The 20,851-nt window shown below is 39.4% G+C and overlaps 1 protein-coding gene across 1 annotated transcript in view; it reads left to right on the top strand.

Annotated features, from left to right (window-relative positions):
- LOC121940998 (LIM domain containing preferred translocation partner in lipoma) overlaps positions 1–20,851 on the top strand; it is a 185,512-nt gene that overhangs the window by 97,926 nt on the left and 66,735 nt on the right. Inside the window, 1 exon segment of the mRNA XM_042483690.1 lies at positions 16,859–17,449. Within this exon segment, the coding sequence (XP_042339624.1) occupies positions 16,859–17,449 (591 nt within the window).

Here is a 20,851-nt window from a genome sequence, read left to right as displayed (position 1 = left end):
TGCGCTCGCCTCCCAGATGAAATTGCAACGGACGTCGCTGCTCATTCATAAAAATCTAAGTAGCATTCCTGCAAACATTCAGCCGGCACTGATGCTTCACAGACATCAAAACAATTTTGTTTGCTTTAGTTGGTATTCTCTGTGGCATAACAGTGGGTAATGAAATGTGATCATTATATAATTCCCATTTGTTCTCTTTCCACTTCCGTCTGAGATGCCATTTGTTATTTGACACAGTTAACTAAGTTTGTGTTACAGTTTGTTTGCTTTATCCTGCGACAGCAAAAAATTAAGCCAGACCTGATTATAATGATGAAGCTCTTTATTCTCTGGGAGGTTTCTGTTCTTTCTTGTCGTACCAGATTTGAATCAGAAATGTTTGAAGGTTAATACACAAAATGATGTTTTTAAAAGTTCTCAGTTCTCATTTTACATCACATACAGTATGTCTGTGCTTTTTGTTGCCTAACCCTTTGAAGCCTGAGCCAAATGATTAGACTTTTTTTTTCTAATATGGGAAAAGGCAATTAGCAACTTAAAAAGACATGGTCCAAAATTTTGCGAAAACTTTGGAAAAAATAAAGAATCTCCTGAAAATAAGAAAAACTTGTAAATGGCCTAAAAAATGCAGATTTTAAGAATTGTTATAAATAACGTTTTTGGATACATTTTCCCTTTTTTTTAAACTAAATTTTAGGCAGTTTTTCCTGTCACCTTTTCTAATTTCTTGCAATTTTTGGGACAATTCTCGCCCATTTAGTCACTGTGTTTTTTTCCCCATGTTTTCGAAAGAAATCAAACCAATTTGCTCGTGAAAGGCATCTGAATGCAGCACAAGAAAACTGCTGTCGATTGTAAAGAGTGAAATCATCATTCAGTCACATGTACTTTTTTCCCAGACTAACGAAAAAACATCTGAAGTTGAAGGTGTGGCAGCAAACTAGTTGTAGCCTGTTTGAAATAGATATGTGAACACTCTCGGCACTTCATGTCACATAGTCGCCTGTACATGCAACATATACGCAAACTTTGCACCAGCACTGTGTGAGTGAGTGACATGAACGCGGCAGAGAAGCAGCAGACAGTAAAGTGAATAAGGAAGTGTGTGAGTTCTACCAAACAAGCATCAGATGTGGTAAAAAGACATGTCACTGAGTGTAAATGCAGGGAAACGACATGGCTGCATTGTTTGTTGTTGTTTTCTTTAAGGTCACTTGCTGTAAAGTTTGTGTGTGTGTGTGTTTGTTTGTGTGTGTTTGTGAGGTTTTGTGTTTAAGAGCCTGAGAGTGAGAACATTTTTCAAAAGCAACGACATTTCCGGTCCTGATTTCTTCTAAAGGCTGTCTGCGGCGGCTGTGACTGACTGACTTAAGCTCTCTGTCCTACAAAAAACACAACCTGGCGTAACTTGTGCTGCAGCGTGATGTCATCTGGTGTATTTATACTCTTAACCTCATGATTCTCCCAAAACATAAAACAACTGCTGCCACGATAACTTTCCAGAGTTGTAAAATCTTGTCTCATAGCATAATAACAGCCTTGAAAACTCATGGCTCTGCTACTCCAGCATGACTTTTTGACCTTTTGACCTAATGACAAACACCCCAACCTTTCAATAAGAAACAAACAAAATGGGTTGAAAAAGCATATTGAGTTATACATTAAAACATAAAACTCCACAGCAGCCAGTTTCTCTGGTTACCACATAATTAGGTACTTCATGTACTATCGGTCCTGACATATTTTCAGCCCTACATCACACATTGTTTAAGATCCTGTTCTAAGATTTATTAACATCCTCAATTCAAAGTCGACGATTGGTGGAAACACAAGAGAGCGTGTTCATGCTAAACCCTTTCAAGTGTGCTGCACTGCAATCTGCGCCCAACCAGCCCCTCTAATATGCAGCCTGGCCTGTCTGAGCACATCAGATCTGTTGTGGGGGAGTTAACAAGGAGGCCCAGATGAGTGTCAAAATAGTGCGCTCATCAAGCGACAGAACAGCAGCGCTGCTTCAGCTGAGGCTACAGCAGCTTCGACCGCTCTGACCTCTAATTCACACCGAGCTCGGGTGCATTTCTAGTAATCAAACACATCACCAGCCCGGCTGCTGGGATTCTGCAGCAGCTAGTTTGTGCTTTTTTTTTTTTTTTAATACATTTTTGCACATTCAGTAAGTGCCTTTGGCTTATTTATTAACAACAATAAAACCCAATATAGCCATCAGAACTACAAATCTGTCACTGGACGATGACAAAAGTATAATCAGACCTGAACATATGAGCGTGTCACAATATTTAAATCCACACAGACTCTCTCACATCTGATTTGTAACATGATTTATCCAGTTCAGTTTGTATTCACCCCCTTCATAGAGAGACATTGATAGTTTTGGCCGACTGCTTGATGTAGCAGGTGTTGAAAATTAGCAATTATATTATGGTAATATTTAAAAATGCAAACAAAAAGAATGCAAGCAAAAAAGGCAGCTTTCCTATGCACAGTATGTTATTGAGTTACCCTTTCAGGTGTGAAATATGTGTGTGGTTGCAAGTTTATCACACAGTACCTGATTTAGAGGTTTTCTCTGTTGAAAATGTCACATTAGAGTTATTTTAAGTTACTTTGTTTTGTCTTTTTTGTGTTTTATTGTGGTGGTCACTAAAAAGAGGGAAACACAGCTGCTGGTGAAGCTTATCTGCTGTATAACCAGTGAAGTAAGCAAGTAAGAATCTTGTTCCACATTAAGCTGTGACATTTTTGTCCCAATTAAACTCTAATGCACTACCTCCATTAAAGCCGCACCTCGTTCTGATTCGATTTAACCGATTGTGATAAGATCTAAGTTGAAATTAAAAAGCTCTTCCTGTCTGATGCATCCACGCGCTGCGTAACGATAATGTGCAGCATTGTAAATAAAATATTGAAAGCCTTTGCTCCATACACTTACCACCAAGATAAACTTCCCCAGCTGTGCTGTGCTGCATCAAGAGGAGTGTGTGTGTGTGTGCGCATGTGTGTGTGTTTTAAGTAGGGGTGCTTTAACCGAGGAGCGAGAGCTACTCGGCTGCCTTCTGGCAGTGCCAGAACTTCTGGGACCAAAGATGTGTGACTCACTTACAGTCGTGGTTCCACCTCAATTAACAGTCAGCCAGTGAAGTGCACTGAAGCCGTCTCTTTGTTTGTGTCCATGTTGGACACCGAAGTGTGCATCTGTTAATGCTGTCTAGAAAAATGACATGAACGGCTCAGCTGGGTTCATCGCCGCTGAGCTCTTTGAGGCCGTGACCCTGTGACATAGACCACAGAGTTCATCCGTACATTATTAAACTCATACGTGTGTTTTTGGATTGACATAGTGTGTGTTTGGAGCGCACGTAAATACATGACCGGCCTGCTGCTGCTTTTGTTTTTGTTTTTCTTTTAATAAAACATTTAGTTCGTTTTTGTGCATCAGTGCGAACATTCATGAATAAAAAAACTCTTCATTTGTAAAATAGTAGCCATATTATCAACACTTAGTTTGATGGCGGTACTGCAATTATATACCTAAAGTGTCTCCTCTGTGCAGCAGCAGCAGAGTTGCAGGACAGAGCTCTGCTAGAGGTAAGCCGGATTTTTCGTGCAAGGCAACATGCATGCTTGCTACAGGGGTGACTACACTGCAGTCATACCTCGGGCTGATGCTGAAAGATTCGAATCAGCTCAGATCAGAAACCCCTTACTCATTGAAGATTTTTCAAGTTGAGCAGTCAGTTTCTTTTTTGGAAAGAAACCAAAAAATCCAGGGTGAGTCTGACTGAGATGGAGGTAGCTGCACGGAGGAAGAGAAACTTTGCACAGTTAGGCTCCTAGAAAGATTATTTTTTGCCCTCTGCTTTAAAGAATTGAATTTACAAGTCACAGCAATCCAATCCAATACTGTATCTGGCTTTTGTTTGATATCTGTTTTCTGCAAAAATGTTGTTACATATTTCCGATCTGTTGTCGTCACTTGTGTCCTGGATTTGGTTGGGCAGGGTCCTGTTCTAATGCGATAATCATAATAGTGTAAGAGGTAAACCTGTAGCATCTTCCCCATGGTTTGGTTTCTTTTTTCCACAGAAAAAAAATCTAACTGAGCCACACCGTCCACAGACAGGCTGCAGCAGACTTTGGTCTGTTTGTTTTTTTTACTCAGTGTCAAAAAGCTTGATGTCTGTGTAATAAGTTGTCATGTCCATACAAAACAAATGGACATTATTGAAGTCTGCTGACAGTTTAGCTGAAGCCAAGCGCCTGAAATGCTGCTGAGATGGATCCTTCCACATGAGCGCCCGAAGGAGGCCTCGCTTCACACTGTGCCAGTCAAGCCATGCCGTGACACTCCCATCTCTCAACAGGCAGAGCATTGCGGATGGCACTCGCTGTCACAACATGGCAGAATGATAGGCCCTCACTGCTCGCTCCCAAGTCTCCCACTGATAATGGCGTCTGCTGAACGGTGCAGAGAAAGCAGACTGGAGAACACCCTGGCGGTGTCTCAGCTCCCTGAGAGCATGATCGGGTTGGTGACCTTTCTTCTGTTCCTCTGACGAGGCTCAAACTCTGGGGGCATCTCGAGGGATGGTCTCCCCATTTCACTTCTTCATGCCTTCAGGAGCTCTCACCATCTCTTACATCTTAAATCTGTGTATCTCCTTGCGAGGGACTCATGAGTGAATTTATACATAAAGTGATGAAAATAGAACATAAGTAGGGCTGGGTGATAAAACTATAACGATATTAATCGCGAATTAATAATATTCCTCGATTGAAATATGAAATGAGTCGACAGATAATACGACGGCAGCGAACCAAACGCAGTGAACGACTTTGACTCTAGAACAGCTGAGTGTTTGACACTATATGTATGTGTTTGACGCTTTATCTGTTTGCGAGATGAGTGCAACGTCTTTTCCCTGTAAAACTCAGGGTGAAGTATCTCTTTAAGTGAAAAGCTGAGTGTTATGTTGTTTTCTCTGCCAGCTGTTCCCAAATCTATTGGAAGAAAAACAACGTTCCATCAAGATTAATATTGATGCTAAAAACATTGGTCCTGATTAAATTGTCGGTAGTTTGGGATCCGGATCACAGTCTGCCATTTGGTGATGGCTGGTGTACAGAAATCAGTGACTCCAGCTACAGTCACTGTCAGTGTAACTGTTAATTTCTAGTTTATCCTCTTATAATGTCATCCCTCCATTTTTTAAATTGTAACATCTGTTGTGGAAAAGAGTTCTGTGATTGTTACATCTGAACGAATTGTTGGCAGTCGTCTGAATTCTTCATTTGGGCTGATGAAGATTTGCCCGCAAAGGAATTTGGTTTGTGGAAAATGGAGTCTGTTAAAGGCCATTCAAAGCAGATTAAATCGATAACATTCATAGAACGTGTTTGTTTTTTATTTAGACATACAGTGTGGAGTGAGCTGCACAAGCAAGTTCGTTCCAACACATTTTTTTCTTGGTAATTTGCATTGTTATCAATGTCAATGTGATTTTGAATGAGGTTTTTCTATTTTCTGAAACCCAAGCTTTCGGTCAGCAAGGTTTCACTTCGCCTCTCTATAGTTAGCGCTCTATTTAAAGTGTGTAATACTGTAAGATTTGGGGTTGCTCTTCTGAACTAAGTTTGACTTTGCAGGTGTCAGAGGAAAACATATAATCTTCTTGTACTTGTTCTGAGATCTATGTAAAAATCAACCTCTAAAAATAATTTGTTGTCTCACCTGGCTGATTCGTCACATGTTGGAGGCTTTGCAGTGTTTACACGATGACATGTGGCCTTGTTTTAGGGAGATCCTTTTACTGTTTGCATGTATATGTATGTTGCTGTGCGACCGTAATGACAGGAACGTCCTTCACACATTTTCAGCTGTCAAAGCACTGAGACACTTTGATTTAAGCTTCTCTTAAAGCGGAATATGTTTACACCTAATATTTTAGTTATGGGAGCTGGTTTGTCGTATAGTTTCCATTTAACAAAGAGTTAATTCAGGAGGAAAATAAATGTTATCAGTTTTGTTATTCAGGTCACATTTAACCCCTTCAGATGCCCCTCTATTAAAGTGGGCATTACTTTTCTGGATTGTCCAGATCTGTGATTACTGTCATCTGACTAAATGCACAAACTTATCTGATGAGATGTCTTAAAAGCCAATCACAGTTTTGAATGTCATCTACAGCAGTAACAAGCGTGGAGGACAGTGAGGAAAGGACAAAGCCACGTTTCAGTCTTTTATTCATGAAGTTAAAATACACAATTTGTGTTAAAACAGCTTTTAAAGTAAACATAAAATGTTAAAATACTGATAAAAAATAAAATAAAAGATTTACAGATTTAACTCAGGTTTGAAAATGTATTTTTCTTTAAATCTGTCCATTGGAAAGGACGATGGATCTGAGTGTCACCAGAATAATGAATAGAGGATATATAGTTCTAAACAGCAAAATACTGTTATGATATGATTTTCTAATAATACAACCAGTTTTAATGAATCCTATTTTCAGGAAATGCTTCAGAAATTAAGCATATTTTGATGACAAAAAATTATAAAGAATTATATATTTTATGTGTTTCAAGGCATCACTCTATTCATTGATGTGTGTTAATTATTCATGAAAAGTAAATTATCACATTTTTTTGTCGAAAAAAGGTCAATTAAGACCATTTATTGTCATTTTTACTGTTAAGCGATTTCTGTGTTAAGATTCTTCGTCCATTGGCATGGACAGAAAAAAAAGTATCCCAATCAAAAAGATGTTTTGGTAATGATTAATGAGTGCATTTATATTTCAGTTTTTTATTGAAACAAGTGGGTGGTACTTTTTTTTTTTTTTTTTTTACAAAGAGTTATCAGAATTTAACCTTATCCATTATTCAATCCAACCCCATCCCACAGACCTCTTTTATGGGTAGCAAGTGGCCAGTGGAATTATGAAACAATCAAAAAACATACAGTAAAAATTGGAAAATAACAGAAAATGTAATAAAATATGACAATCCCAGAAAGAACATTGGTAAAGGTAGTGCCTATAGCAATACAAATAAGCAGAAATAACGAGAAAAATAAATAAATGGTCGTCGCTGATGTCCAGGATATCAGGCCCAACTACTGAAGACCTAAGAGGGAAGGACTTGTAATCTTTACACAGTAATGAGTGCATTTAGAGTACAAATCCATCATAATTAATGGTATAATTGGGTTCTAAAAAGGGTTAAACAAAACAAGTAGACAGTTGCTCGTAAAATCCAGATTTCCCTTCGATGGTGACAGTTAGCTGAGGAATGTTGGCTTCTTCTGCCGCTGTCACAGGCGTGACACTGGTATGTAGCCAGCCTCTTTTATTCCTTATAAAAGGTCAAAGCCATAGGCAGCTATTTTTGGCAATGGATATTTTAACTCTTCGGGGCTCTGACGCCTCAAGTGTGTGATCGTGTTTTTTCCGCAGCTTATCTCTCATCAGGATGACACTGCGGCTCTGTAATGATGGCGGTGTTTAACTTGTTTTCCCCCTCTCTGTTTGTGGCTGCGATTCTCTTTGATTGCTTTGTTGCTGCGCGGAGCAGAGATGTTGCCACAGCGCCGGTGGCACCCATTGACCTTAAGGTCAATCTGGCAGCAGGTTCTGAGTTTTGACAGGGGCAGCCAACTGTGGAGAGAGGAGCATGCCTTCGGGCGCTGAATGTGTTCCGTCAATGTTTGTTAGTCAAATAAACTGCATAGTATCACCCCTTTGTCTTTTATTAACAGGGTGAACCAATGACAAATTTAGTTTGAGCCAAGACGCCGTGACAGTCAATAAAAGCTGCCTCTTTACATCATGAAGTCCCAGTAACAACGCTAAAAGGCTTACCATCAACTGCTGTCATTGCACATTATCCGTCGTCCCAATAACATGTGCAAGCGTACAGTACACACACACACACACACACACACACACACAAACACACACAGCTTCTGAGGGAACGGTTACAGTTTCCCGTCTCTGGGATTGATGATATCGACACGCTGTAAGCGATGGACATTTTCAGCTGTGCAGTATTTCACCTCCTGGAGCAGCACGGGTCACAAGTGCATGAAAAAGGCTCATTACAGGGATGAGTCAGGGATGTGTGTGGTGAGACACTGGCCTGTGGTACTGCAGGAGGTGAATGAAACAATTAGTTTCTGCTGTGAGAGAGAGCTTCAAAACACATATTTCCTTTTTTTTGTAAAGATCGCCTGCAGAAGTGCCACGATCGGTGACTCTCGGGGACTTTTTTTTTCTTCACACAGTAGCCCAGAAAAAGATTTTTTAGTTGCATCAGTGAGTAATACGCCCTACTTTATATGATGTTGTTACATCATACTAGAAATATTACATACTTTTTTTTTTGGAGTCCCCCTTTTTTTTGAGGGGATTACATAACTGAATTTTGAAACATGGACTTAATGTTCATTTACATCGTCTTCGGGTTGTCTCGGTGGTAAAACCAAAGAGTGCGCATGTCATGTACTGTGCACGTGACTACTACCTGACTCATTCTGTGTATTCAGATCTCTCCATTTAAAGTGTGTCTGTAATTTCTTGCTCTGCCATTATGAAGAGCCAAAAATGGAAAAGAGATCTCTCTTTTTGTGAAATCTGCAACATTTTTGAACAAAGTGAGATTGTTTAAGCACGGTGTGACCTTTTGATATTTCAAATGACACATTAGCATTGATCTGCAGGTACTTATTTAGTCACGGTGACCCTTCATGATGGTTTTGGGTTGTTGTTTGAAATAGAGCTAAAGCAATAAATCTGTCCATTATAGCTCCAACTCAGTCTCAAGAAAAAATGTTGGCATTGTATTTTCCTGCAAACCCCAGATACTTTCCATTTGCACATTATTATGAAGCACACATGTTAAGACTTTGCAGTTCTACAATGTCTTAATTAAGGTGCGGTTAGGGTTAAGAACAAAACTACTTGTTTATAGAAAAAAAACATGTTTTGGCTTAAATACCTGGTTTTGGGGGTACGATCCCCACTGCGACAGCGGCGATGTCTCAGCATAAAAATAACCGCCTTTCATGGCTCTGTTGCGGCCGGAAACACATCAATTGTTTACTATAAAACACCTTCGTTTGGTGCCAAAAAAGCCGGCAGAAAAACAGCAATGACTCAGCAAATCCTAACTGGAGGTGTCACACCATCCCCTCGATCTCCCGATCACCTCGTGTACCATATCCCTTTTGAAATTTTGACATAATACTTATAAAATGTAACGTATTTGTGGTTTGCAGAAATGCATAATACCAACATATTTTTCTGGGGACTGGGCTGGTAGCTTATATTGGTGTCAGTCATAGACTTTAAATAAAGGTGGATGACTCCCAATTTACAAAAATCGCAGTAGCGATCTCTCACCCATACACCCGTCTCACCAAGAGCGAGCAATGGCATTATGGGAGATCACACCAATTTGCACACACAGCTGTCAGTTATGTCGTCAAACCCCCTTTTTATAGCATCAAATAACTAATTAAAACCAAACTTATAAGAAAAATGCATTTGATAAGAGCCGTCTTCAGGAAAAATTTAGTCGACTTGTACCTTGAGTTTTTCGTTTGATCCATGTCCCATTTACACTGCAGCCATCCACGAGGGTGCATCCAGATGTTTTGGCTTCACTTTCGGGGAGCTGTCATGCTGTCCATCTTTATTATACAGTCACTGGTATCAGTGTATGTGCTGGCTGATAAGTAAGAAATTGCAGCACAGAAATGCCAAAATGCAGCAGAGGTCGTTTGGAAACGATGTCATAGTTAGTTTGGGCACCAAAGAGCAGTGACAGATTTTTATACTGCAGAGCGTTGTGCTGTGTCGTGTTTGTTTGTGAGTGTATCTTAAATATATTATTCACAAATAGATCATTATAGGATCTACCAAACGTCAGTGTTGGTCGGGCTATTATAGTTTGAAATATATATCTAAATCATTATTGTGTGTCAGTATTTCCTCTTCAGTCTGTGTATGTCAAACTATTCAAACATTAAAAGCCACAGAGCAAATATTATAGCTGTGATATTATCAAGAGAAGCCTCTTGGAGAATTGGTAACCGATTTTGTAGAAATGTTGACTTTTTATTTCGTCTTTAAAACCCACATGAGTTCTCTTCCTCAGCAGTGCCAGTAATCCTGAATCTAAACTGCTCCCACATCCTCACATAATGTTTGATTCTCCATTCTTCTACAGCCTGACTCTCATGTGTAAAAGCTGAAGATGTACTTTGTGAATATTTTTAAATGTTTGCAGATTTAAGTTTAACAGATTCAAAGAAACACTCAGGTCACATCCAGGTTAGGACAGATCCACTCTGCATTTTATTTCATATTCACTTCATTTGCTTTTTACCTTTTCCACATTTTAGAAAATTTGATCTTAAACCTACCAGCTTTTACTCATAATTGTTTTACATAATTGTATTTAATTTTACATCTCAAATATCCAAATTTATCTATCAAATCCTTAATTGGAAAGTTTTAATAGCTTTTTGCTCCACAACATCGGCACAGAAGCTCAGCGACGTCCTGCTGTCAACGGGGCTGCAGCAAAACACATTTTAGCCACCACCTAAAAAAAATCAATACCAGTTTAAGCGTACACTATATTTGAATATTTTCTCCTCTTTATCTTCCACAACAGCTGATGGAGGCAGCGGTAGAGCAGCAGCTCTGCCGGGCTGCCTTACAGCAACGTAAAGCCGTGAAAATATTCTAAATATAGAGTACACTTAAACTTTTATTGATTTTTTTATGTGGCTTAAAACTAATCAATGAAGGCAGAGTTTACTCAGCACTGATTATATGTACATGACACTGCAGTTTTCTACCCCAAAGTTATTGTTAATAAACTGTTATGATTGTTATTCGGTCTATATCTTTAACTGTGTACATAATGTATGTTTATCGCTATCGTTTAAGCTGCTGCGTGCCTTTGACCTGTTAGTGTCAATGAGTGGTCTGAGATAATAATGACTGGTTATATGACTTATCAGGTTTCGATAGTAGCACCATTTTCTGGGGCTGTTCAATTAATAATCTTTGCGAAGTTGGTACAGATTTAATTAAATAGCAGTTATATATTTACAAAGGCTTCACAAACGCTTGTACACACACTTAAAATAAATGAGTGAATTAGTTCACTAATTGAGTTCCAGTAAATTACAATATGGAACACAGTTCAATTAGAGACAGACAACACCAAAACGAACCAATTAAAACATCACACATGGAGTTTCTGTAGGAAGGCTTGACTTTAAAGTCTACACAATCACCTTTTGTTATGAAGTTGGAGCAGGGGACGGATACAAGGCCAAGATTTTTTTTTTCCTAAAATTTTTTTGGGTGGCAAAGGGCCGAGGTAAAAGTCGAATGCTGCAGCGAGGACACAGCCTCTGTACATGGGGCGCCCGCTCTACCTAGTGAGCTACTGGGTGCCCCAGAGGCCAAGATTTTGGGATGGGAGTGGGAAGTAGAGCAGGGAACGAGGAATAAAGGGAGATTTTTGTACCGGAGTGGCACTGCTGAATACATATAGGAGAAACACTGGTGTCCTCTCTGTGGAAAAAATATGCGTTTCTTAACAAAATTAAGATAAAGTGATTCCATCATGTTTTAGTGTTTTTGGAAGAATTTTAAGCAAGTATTTTGAACTGCAATTATTTTGTTCTGGATAATCATGGCAAGAAGTGTTCATATCATCACATGCCTGCTGCAGTTACATGTATTACTATGATATAATTAGCAGAGGTAATAATAGTGGCAGCATTTCGGTGCAAATGTGATAGAGTTAACATTCAGTCTAATATACATATAGACAGACATGTAGCCTGGGTGAAAACATTGTTGAAATATATTCTGGTGAAAGGCGAGGGTTGTCATGTGATCATCACTTGAAGGAGCAAAAAAAAAAAAAGAATCAGATATGCAGATATAAGATAGGCAGAGCGAAAAAGTTCCCAATATGTGTATAACACACTTTATCTGCAAACCGAAAGATAGTTGAAAACAGCTAGAGGTCTCGCCACGTTCCACAGAGACATTGTTTAATCATATTTAATGTGCCTTATCTTGAGCTATTTTAGGAAGAAAATTGATACCCTCAGTCGCACGGCTGTGTCGAGGCTGACGGATTGTTAAATGTGACTATTGTGCCCGATTGTGCCGAGACAAGGCGACTGAGAGCGGCGGGGAGATTAGTGAATGTTTCAGTGTTGACTGGGAATTCTTCCATGGTCATAGTGCAAGTGCTGAAATAGACGGATGCAAATGGACAGTCGAGAGCATCCGCGTTGTATAAATAAGGAGCAGGAAGAAAGTTGAGAGAATAATATCCAAGGTCTTAGATGAGTCTGAAAAGATGCAGAACTTCTGCCTCTTTAGGGGTTTTCCCCAAGCTTGCTTTAAAAAAAAAATCCCCCACCCTTGTGGTTTGAAATGCAAAGTTAACAGTTTTACTCAGCCCCCTAAGGCTTGTATAGTCTCTCCTAATCTTTTTTAATGTGTCAAAAGGCTTTCTTGAGACTCTCTGTGAAATTTCACACTTAAGTTGTTTGCAAAGTCAGTCTGAATTACAGTGCAGAGTGAGGGTTAACTTTTCTGAAGGCGTTAGGGAAAACTTTTTTAAAAACTGCGTGTTGTGTTTGTGCATGGAGGGGGTGTTGGAGACAACAACACAGTATGCTTTCAGGCTGATGCTCTATCTGAGGTCGGCCAAATCTGAGCCTGACACGGGCAGGTCAGGTCATGCAAAACGACCGCAGGGGATTATTAATCATGTAATATGATTTAAGGTGTGTATGTGAATTATTATATCATTAAAACTGATATTATTTAGTATTATCTGTAGCAACCTTCAGTGGAATTATATTGTAATATGATCAAATTATTGTTTTTTAATAGTGTAGTCCAAATCAGCCTTTAATTATAATATTTATATTTTTATAGATAACATAATTTATTAAATAGAGTTGTTTTTTATTTTTTATTTTTCTTGTTGTATTTGGTGTGAGAGGAATTCACTTATTTTTATCCAAAGAAGATTTAATTTTTGGTCTTACAGTGAACTTGTGAACAAGTCTCCTGCTGTAAATATTTCTGCATCTGTGGGCGCTGCTTCGTCCTGAAGTCCACAAATAGATTGTGTCTCTGAGGTACAACAACTGCTAGAAATCTACTCAAAGATTGAGGGTCAAATGCAAGACAAGTTCCCAAACTGCATATACTGACAGAATATTGTTGTTGTTAAAATTTCATCTGATCCCTTTTGCATTTTCCGAGTTAGTCTTTTGTTCCTCACCATATATCGGCCATCTTCTCATTAAATATTACCACACAAAGTGCGTACAGCAAGTAACATTTAAAAAATAATGAAGTAATAATATATTATTCTAAAATATTTACATTTACTTACATTAAACCGTAAGAGAAGGGCATCTTATTTTTCCTAATTGTGGCATTTACTGTTAATGTACCCAATCCTGAATGAGAAATTGGCATTTTCATCATATAATGTCTGTTTTGCCAATCAACCCCTGCATTTAGGCCCAATGTCATTATAGCTAAAGTGTCCTGCTATTAATTAATTAAACAACTCATCAATTAAAAGAAGAACACTGTCATTACACAATATTAGGAACCTCTGCTCCTACCCTGCCGGTCTGCACTGACATCAGAGGAGCCGTAATGACTGCAGAAACTTTGCTGCCTTGACTTGAGGTAAATTTTAGGCGTCATTTACCATCAAGGGGGAAAGTGGATTGGAAATTTGTCAAAGCACAGGTCAACAATGTAATGTTAGCTAGCTAACTATTTATGTAGTTACTCAGACATCAGCATATAAACAGCATATTTTTTCAATACTTATTATAGAGAAAATGATCATAATACATTAAAATGACATAAAACAAAGATAATACAATGGTTATCATGATTTTATATGGTTTTTTGGAATCGCCTGACATAACACCTAATGCAAGCTTAAAAACTTAATTTGTGATAAATGCAAGGTTTTTGCAAATTGATGTGTTTCCATTAGGTATATTTTATATTTGTAGTTTCAGTTTGATCACTTTTAGGGTTAATGGATACCAGCCTTTTGCTAATGATTCCACATAACACTCGGTCGGAGTGTACCTCTAAAAAACCTTATTTTGGAGGTTAGCCTCACCCTATCCTTCTCTCCCAACAAGAATCGGGACACCCTTCTCCCAGACGTAAAAAACAGGGGAGTGCAGGCTAAGTGGCAGAGGCGAGGGATGTGTCAGCATCGGGCCTCAGCAGTCATTATTATCTCAGACCACTCATTGACACTAACAGGTCAAAGGCACGTAGCAGCTTAAACGATAGCTTAGTTAATATGAAAAATCTTTTCCACTACGCAGATATTTTTGTTCAGGTTGTGTGCATTTGATTAGTTTCATCACCCTCCGAAAAAGGGGTGAATCCATTCTCTTAATGTAATTTGTGGAAAATGTACCATGACAGTGTAATTATTTTGAGGGGGCCAATTTGCATTTCCAGTGCTCGGCTAACTAAATGCTACTGTAGGTTCTAAGGCCTTAAAGATAAATTAATAATCTAGAGTATTTAAAACCCATGAAACATTTAAATTAAGTAATTTCACTTCCTAAAGGGCACGGTGGAGATTTTTCCATACATATGCAGACAGACACACTTTTTAAATAAACATCAGCACTAATCACTGAGACAGAAATCAGACTGAGAGCAGAAAATATTTTCTGGAGCTTTTAACGGTTCCCCAGGGGCTCCCCTCTGACTTAGATTAGATGGGATTTAGACAAAGTTGGTGCATGCACCCTCTTTCACCAAAACTTGGATTTCTTTTTATCTCGACACATTATTAGGATCACAGAATTTTTTACTGTATACTTTTTTTTCACTGATGGCATTACAACACAACTGTTTCTTATTCAATTTAGGCAAAGATCTTCAGCGGCGTTCAGCAGTGCAGAGAAACGGAGCTATATGGGGCATTGCTGTGCAGCAGGCTTTGATCAACTTTTAAGGGAAATCGATTGGAATTGTTGCTCTGCCCCAATTTAGAAGACATCTCATCAAACTGAGTTGCAAAGGGTCTAAAGACTACAAGTGTTCATTTTTGTTCCCCTAGTGCAGCAAATTTAGTAATTGACTCTGATTTTTGGCTGCAGGCAATAACCTAATAAGGCCATCCAAGGTTAATGATAGACCCTTTTTAGACTGGCTGAACGTCTGACACCGATATGTAGTGGTAGTGAAAAACAATTATTACTTACATGAGAGACACTCAGGGCAGAAGCCTCTGACATCTGACTGAAACGCTGTTATTCCGTGTTACTCGCTGCCGTGTTTTGCCGTACTTCGGCCTGTGTATCAAACCGTCGGCCTTTAGATCAAAATGCCACAGTTGCTCAGACGGCGAAGGATCCCAGCAGTGGCTCGTGTTGCTGCTTTACAGCCATCTCTTCCCAGGAACACCGGCGCTACAAATCTCAGTGATTTAACATCTTTCCCGTCCAAGCAGCTGGAGTCAGCACAAGTGTCATGTGCCATTGCCAATCTGCTGTCACGCCGTCCTCTACCAAACAATTTATCCCTTCCCCTCCTGCTTTATTAGCCATAGATTATGGGTGGTCGTGGACGGTGTAGAGCCTCTGCTGTCGAGGTAGCCTTGTAATTGACTCCGGGGAGGCAGGCTGGATAGTCATTTGAGCGTAAACCACAGTATCAGTAAATAGCTGCTGGATGCAACTGTTCTCAGTTTGCTCTGTTCCTGTTACTTTCCAGTTCCAGTTGTTTTCTTTTAGTAATTCTAGCAATGTGGCTCAGTATGTTTACAAATACAGTTCAGTGGCGCTGCGGTTATAGCTCGATTAGGCCATTATTTGGACTACTGTTCTTGTCCCAGCATACAAACACAGGAAAAATGGATTTATTGACAGAAGTATGTCCACCTCCACCACAGTAGGTGGTGATATGCCTACTTTCGGGTAGTTGCTATTGGACTTTCTTCTTGTTGACCTATTACATCAAATACCAAACATGTTGGCAAGCGCCAAATGGGTTGCATGTTGAATGGTGACAACATGGATGGCGCTGTACATTTCATACATACTCAAAAAATATAAATATAAAATACTACTTTTTAAAGTTTTATTTCCCTCACCTAAGCCAAAATTGAAAACTCAAATCCCTTCAAAGTCTGGCTGAGATGTATACTTGACGAGGAGCTCGACTCCCAATTGCATTGTCCACGTGTGTTAGTCCAACTTTGAGAAATTCGATTTACTCCGATTTGCAATACTCCGACAAACAACACATGAAGCCCCACAGCAACCTGTTCAAAGATAGAAGCTGGACAATACTGTGTATAACTGTTTTAACAAGACATACAAATAAAAGTTCTTAATAAAACTTTTAAACGTGTGTTTTATGTCACATTTTCAGTATTAAGCTGACGACTGCATAGTAGCTGGATTACTCACAATATGAGATGACTAAAAATGGCAACCATATTTTCAGTTTTGGCAACCAATAACTGATGGCTTGTTGCCAGCCTGACAGCCGCTTTTAAAAATTAGATTAGTACTGAACCATGGAGCATGGTAAAATCATACCTGCTGAACATCAGCATGTTTGGGTTGTCATTGTGATCATGTTGACATGCTGACAAATTCAGTGTATTCCTCTTAGATTCAGACTAAGATTTGTCTGTTTGCAGCCCGTACAGTGCAACATACTGTGGTGAAATGTAGTTATTTGGTTGTTAGTTTTAACTAGAGACAAACTTTTCTGCTGTTTTCCAGAACTCTGGATCCTCTGGGACCTCGACCCCCAGCGCTCCAGTGACTGGATACAAGCGAATGGTCATTCCAACCCAACCGCCTCTGACCGCCACCAAGAAATCTACGCCCAAACCTCAGGCTCCTGGGGGAGTCTCGTCTGTGCCCCCTTCTTCTGCCAGCCCAGTGGCTAAGCCTCAAAGCCACACAGCTCCTCAGCCTGTCCCCGCCTCCTACGCCACAGCCTCAACCCCGAGCCAGCCCACCTTCAATGTCCAGGTGAGGTCGGCCCAGCCCGGCCCCCAGCATCAAGCCCCAATGGGGCACAACTATGGCCAGCAGCCCATGCGCAGCCCTGCGCAGGTGCAGTACATGCCCGCCCAGCCCAAAGGTCCTGACTTTGCCTACGGACCACCACAGCCTGGCTTCTCCCAGATGGCTCAGGGGGCATATCAAGATCAGTACCATCCAGGAGGACCCCAACAAGGTGGCCCCAGGAGACTTGAGCCGGCCCCCGCCCAGGCATACCAACCTCCAGGCCCCAAGAAGACCTACATCACAGATGTACCGCCAAGCTTGGCTCCCTACACTTCTGGACCAGCTGTTCCACCAAAGGTAAGACTGTTTTTTATCACATAGCTTCATACAAGTGAATGTGTTGCCGGAATTTTGAGTTATTGTGAACATAGCTGCAAAAAACAACATATTACATACATATTGGTCATAACAGAGAAAGATTTCTATAGTCGTGGCTGCAGCAAGAATCAGTCCTGCCATTTACCGGTCCATCCTTCTATCCATCCACCCTGTTATATAATTTTCTACCACTTCATGCTCTGGAAGGGTTGCATTGGTCTAAGCAGACTAGCCAAAGCGTCCATTTCCCCAGCCGTGTCTCCCAGCTCCTACTGGAGATTCCCGAGGCGTTCACAGGGCAGCTGGGATATCTAATCCCTCCAGCGTGTTCTAGGTTTGCCCTGTGGCTTCTTTCCAATTAGATATCCCTGGAATACCTCCACAGGGACGAGTCTCTGAGGCGTCCTGATTGGGCGCTCAAACCACCTCGACCTGCTCTTGTGAAAAGCGAAGCAGTCTTCAAACCTCTCTGGGATATTTGAGCTCCTCTATCTCAAAGACTGAGCCCAGACACCATGGGAAGGAAACTAACTTTGGACACTTGTATCCAAAACTCTTTCAGTCGCTTCTCAAATTCTGTGACTAGTTGAGAGTTTAAACATGTAGAATCTAGAGTTAAAGCTTAATTTTACAGGGTTCGTACGGTCATGAAAACTTGGAAAGTCATGGAATTTGCAAATAGCAACTTCAAGGCCTAAATATACCTTGAAAATGTTGGAAAGTCATGGAAAGCAGCAGAAATTTTAAAATCCAACAATTTTTAAAAATCACTCAAATATTTAAAAAAAAAAAAGATTTAAGTTAAAAAAGCCAACAAATTGCATTTAAAAAAAAAAGAAAAGAAAAAACATATTTTTTCTTTTAAAATCTGCAATGATAAAGAACCGATAAGGAGTATCAATGGTTGTTTCAGAGAATGTATGGTCTTGTCAATTTGCTTCAAAGTCATGAAAAAGTCAAGGAAATGTATTGGTGCAGAATGTGTATGAATCCTGATTTCACTGCAGTACAACATCTGCATGACTAAAATCACTTCATCAGTCCGCCTGTTGATGAAGTGTTGACCTCATCTCCTGAGTACAGAACAGGTCTGAATAGCACAGCCTGGTTTTGTGAAGCTGGTGTTCGGCCAAGTCATTTCTTTCTCTCTGGCATCTTTTCAGTCATGTTATAGACTATTTGATAAAGTAGGAATTTGAGTGTGTGTGAGGGTGCACAAGAGTGCAAGTGTGTGTAGACGATTGTGTGTGCCAGTGTGTTGTTTAATGCACATTGGGGTGTTTGTGTGCGTAGGGTATGCATACATTTGTTCAGCATCAGATGGCAATGCATTGGGGAGCTGCTTACCATCTTCCATTGAAATGCTGAGAATAAACAGTTGTTTTAACCTTTATGAATTTTTGAAAGATCCTCTCTGTTGGGGGTTTACACCATCTGATTTCATTTGTCTCATAAACAGCAGCTCATATGCATGTGGACTATCTACCCGCTGTGCATTGTAAAGCTAAGCACATTACTTTAATTTTCTTTTTTTTAAGCTAAATGTGTAAATCTAAAATCAAATCTAAAGGTAATAACAAAAGCCTTTATGTTGTTTTGTTCTCATATATCTTTTTATTGAGGAGTTATATTTCGTGTACATTTCACTTATGCATTCAAGACTCATTTATAGGGTTTATGCAATTGCGCAGTGTTTGTAGCGTTGGAGTCATTAAGAAATTAAATAATGCCATAGGCACAGAGGTGATAAACAAAGCAATAAACAAGGAGAATACAGAAATATCTAAAGAAAATATCTTCCCCTATTACAGTCTCCATCCCCACTCACATCCTCCCTGCCAGCTCATCCAATTTTTTTTGTTTTTGTGCTACAGTGTAATTCTAAATATTGTATGTTCCCATGGTTGTGACTTTATCAGTCAGAATTAAATGACAGTTAGTTTGTTAAAACCCTCCCCCAAACAGTGATTGTCCAATCATAGCAGGGCAGGCAAGATTCGGATTTCTCATGCCAAACTGAAAACAGAGAAAGTCAAAAAAAGATTTATTTAATTAAATGGTGTGTTACCTTTTCAAATAGAGCTGAAATGCAGCAAATGTCTGCGTATACATAACAGTAAATATAATAATAATAATAATAATAATAATATAATAATCATAATAATCATAACAATTTTGGAGGAAAAATCTAAAAAAAAAAAAAAAAGGAAATAAGCTTGTTATTAAAATAGATTAAAAGTCAAAACAATTTACCTTTAATTTATTAAAGATTAAAAAGACAATTCAGTGTTTCAAACAACTCACATTAGCTTTGTTAGCAACGACCACAGCTGCTAAAATCTGTTTGTGACAGCTGACAGTCGTCGGCTAGAAATGAGAATCCTGCCTGTCGTTTTGACATTTTTTCAATAATTTTTAGATCCTAAGAGTCCATTCTTTAACACTGCTCGTCGGTGTACCATTAAATGCACACATAATTAAACACCCACAAACACAAAAAAAAACCCACATTCATAATAAGTTTAAAAAGCATTGCATTTAATCTTGGCAGAGCGGTGTGAGACTGGCCTCAAGCCTCAGCAGCATTGCAAGACGTTGGACCTTTTTATAGAACTGTACATGACTGAGAAGAATTACAGAACACTGTCATCCCTCAGAACAGAGTGGTGTATGCCACAGAGACAGCTATTCTAATCTCAATACATCCAGCCTTCGACAATCTCTGGAAAGTGCAAGGCCCTTGAGTTTTCTTTAATTCAAGGATTTTATGCTGGTTCAAAATACAAACTGGGCCTCTCAGCCTCTGGGAATAGCTCATCAAGGACTGTACTTTACTAAATACAAATTAGCTTCAACATTGCAGAGTATCTTAAAAATAAGTCTAATTATATTTGTTCAGAACAAAAGTCTACATTTTGCTGGAAAAGCTCGCTTTGGTCCCAGTATGATGCATTATTAAAAAACAAAAGGTGGCGTTTAATAGATTTGTGAGCATCTCTTTGATTTCAGATAAAAGCAAATCACTAATTTTACAGATATAGCGCGTAAGCTATATATATTTTCTTTCTTTCCCAAGGATATACTGTAGCAGGATAATGGGCTGCTTCCCCCCGTGTGCTTTATTTGTATGCTTTGAAACATATCGAGAGCGTAATGCTCCATATGCACAGATTCAGCCGCATGATGTGCTGTAAATGACTCTGCGGCGTCACATCATGTTTGACCCGAGAACTTTAGTATCCAAACCTTGGCTGTAATCTGACTTTTTGTTTATTTGTATCCAGTGTAGCAGCTCTTTAACGCCAAAATAAACCAGCCACCATAAAAGCAAGATTAGACTGAAAGCAAAATCTGTCAACTTTGCCTTTGTGATCATCGCTC

This window comes from Plectropomus leopardus, chromosome 3, assembly GCF_008729295.1.
Source record: "Plectropomus leopardus isolate mb chromosome 3, YSFRI_Pleo_2.0, whole genome shotgun sequence".
Lineage (NCBI taxonomy): Eukaryota > Metazoa > Chordata > Actinopteri > Perciformes > Serranidae > Plectropomus > Plectropomus leopardus.
The sequence above is the reverse complement of the archived record's forward strand: the minus strand, read 5'-3'. Positions and strand labels throughout refer to the sequence as shown.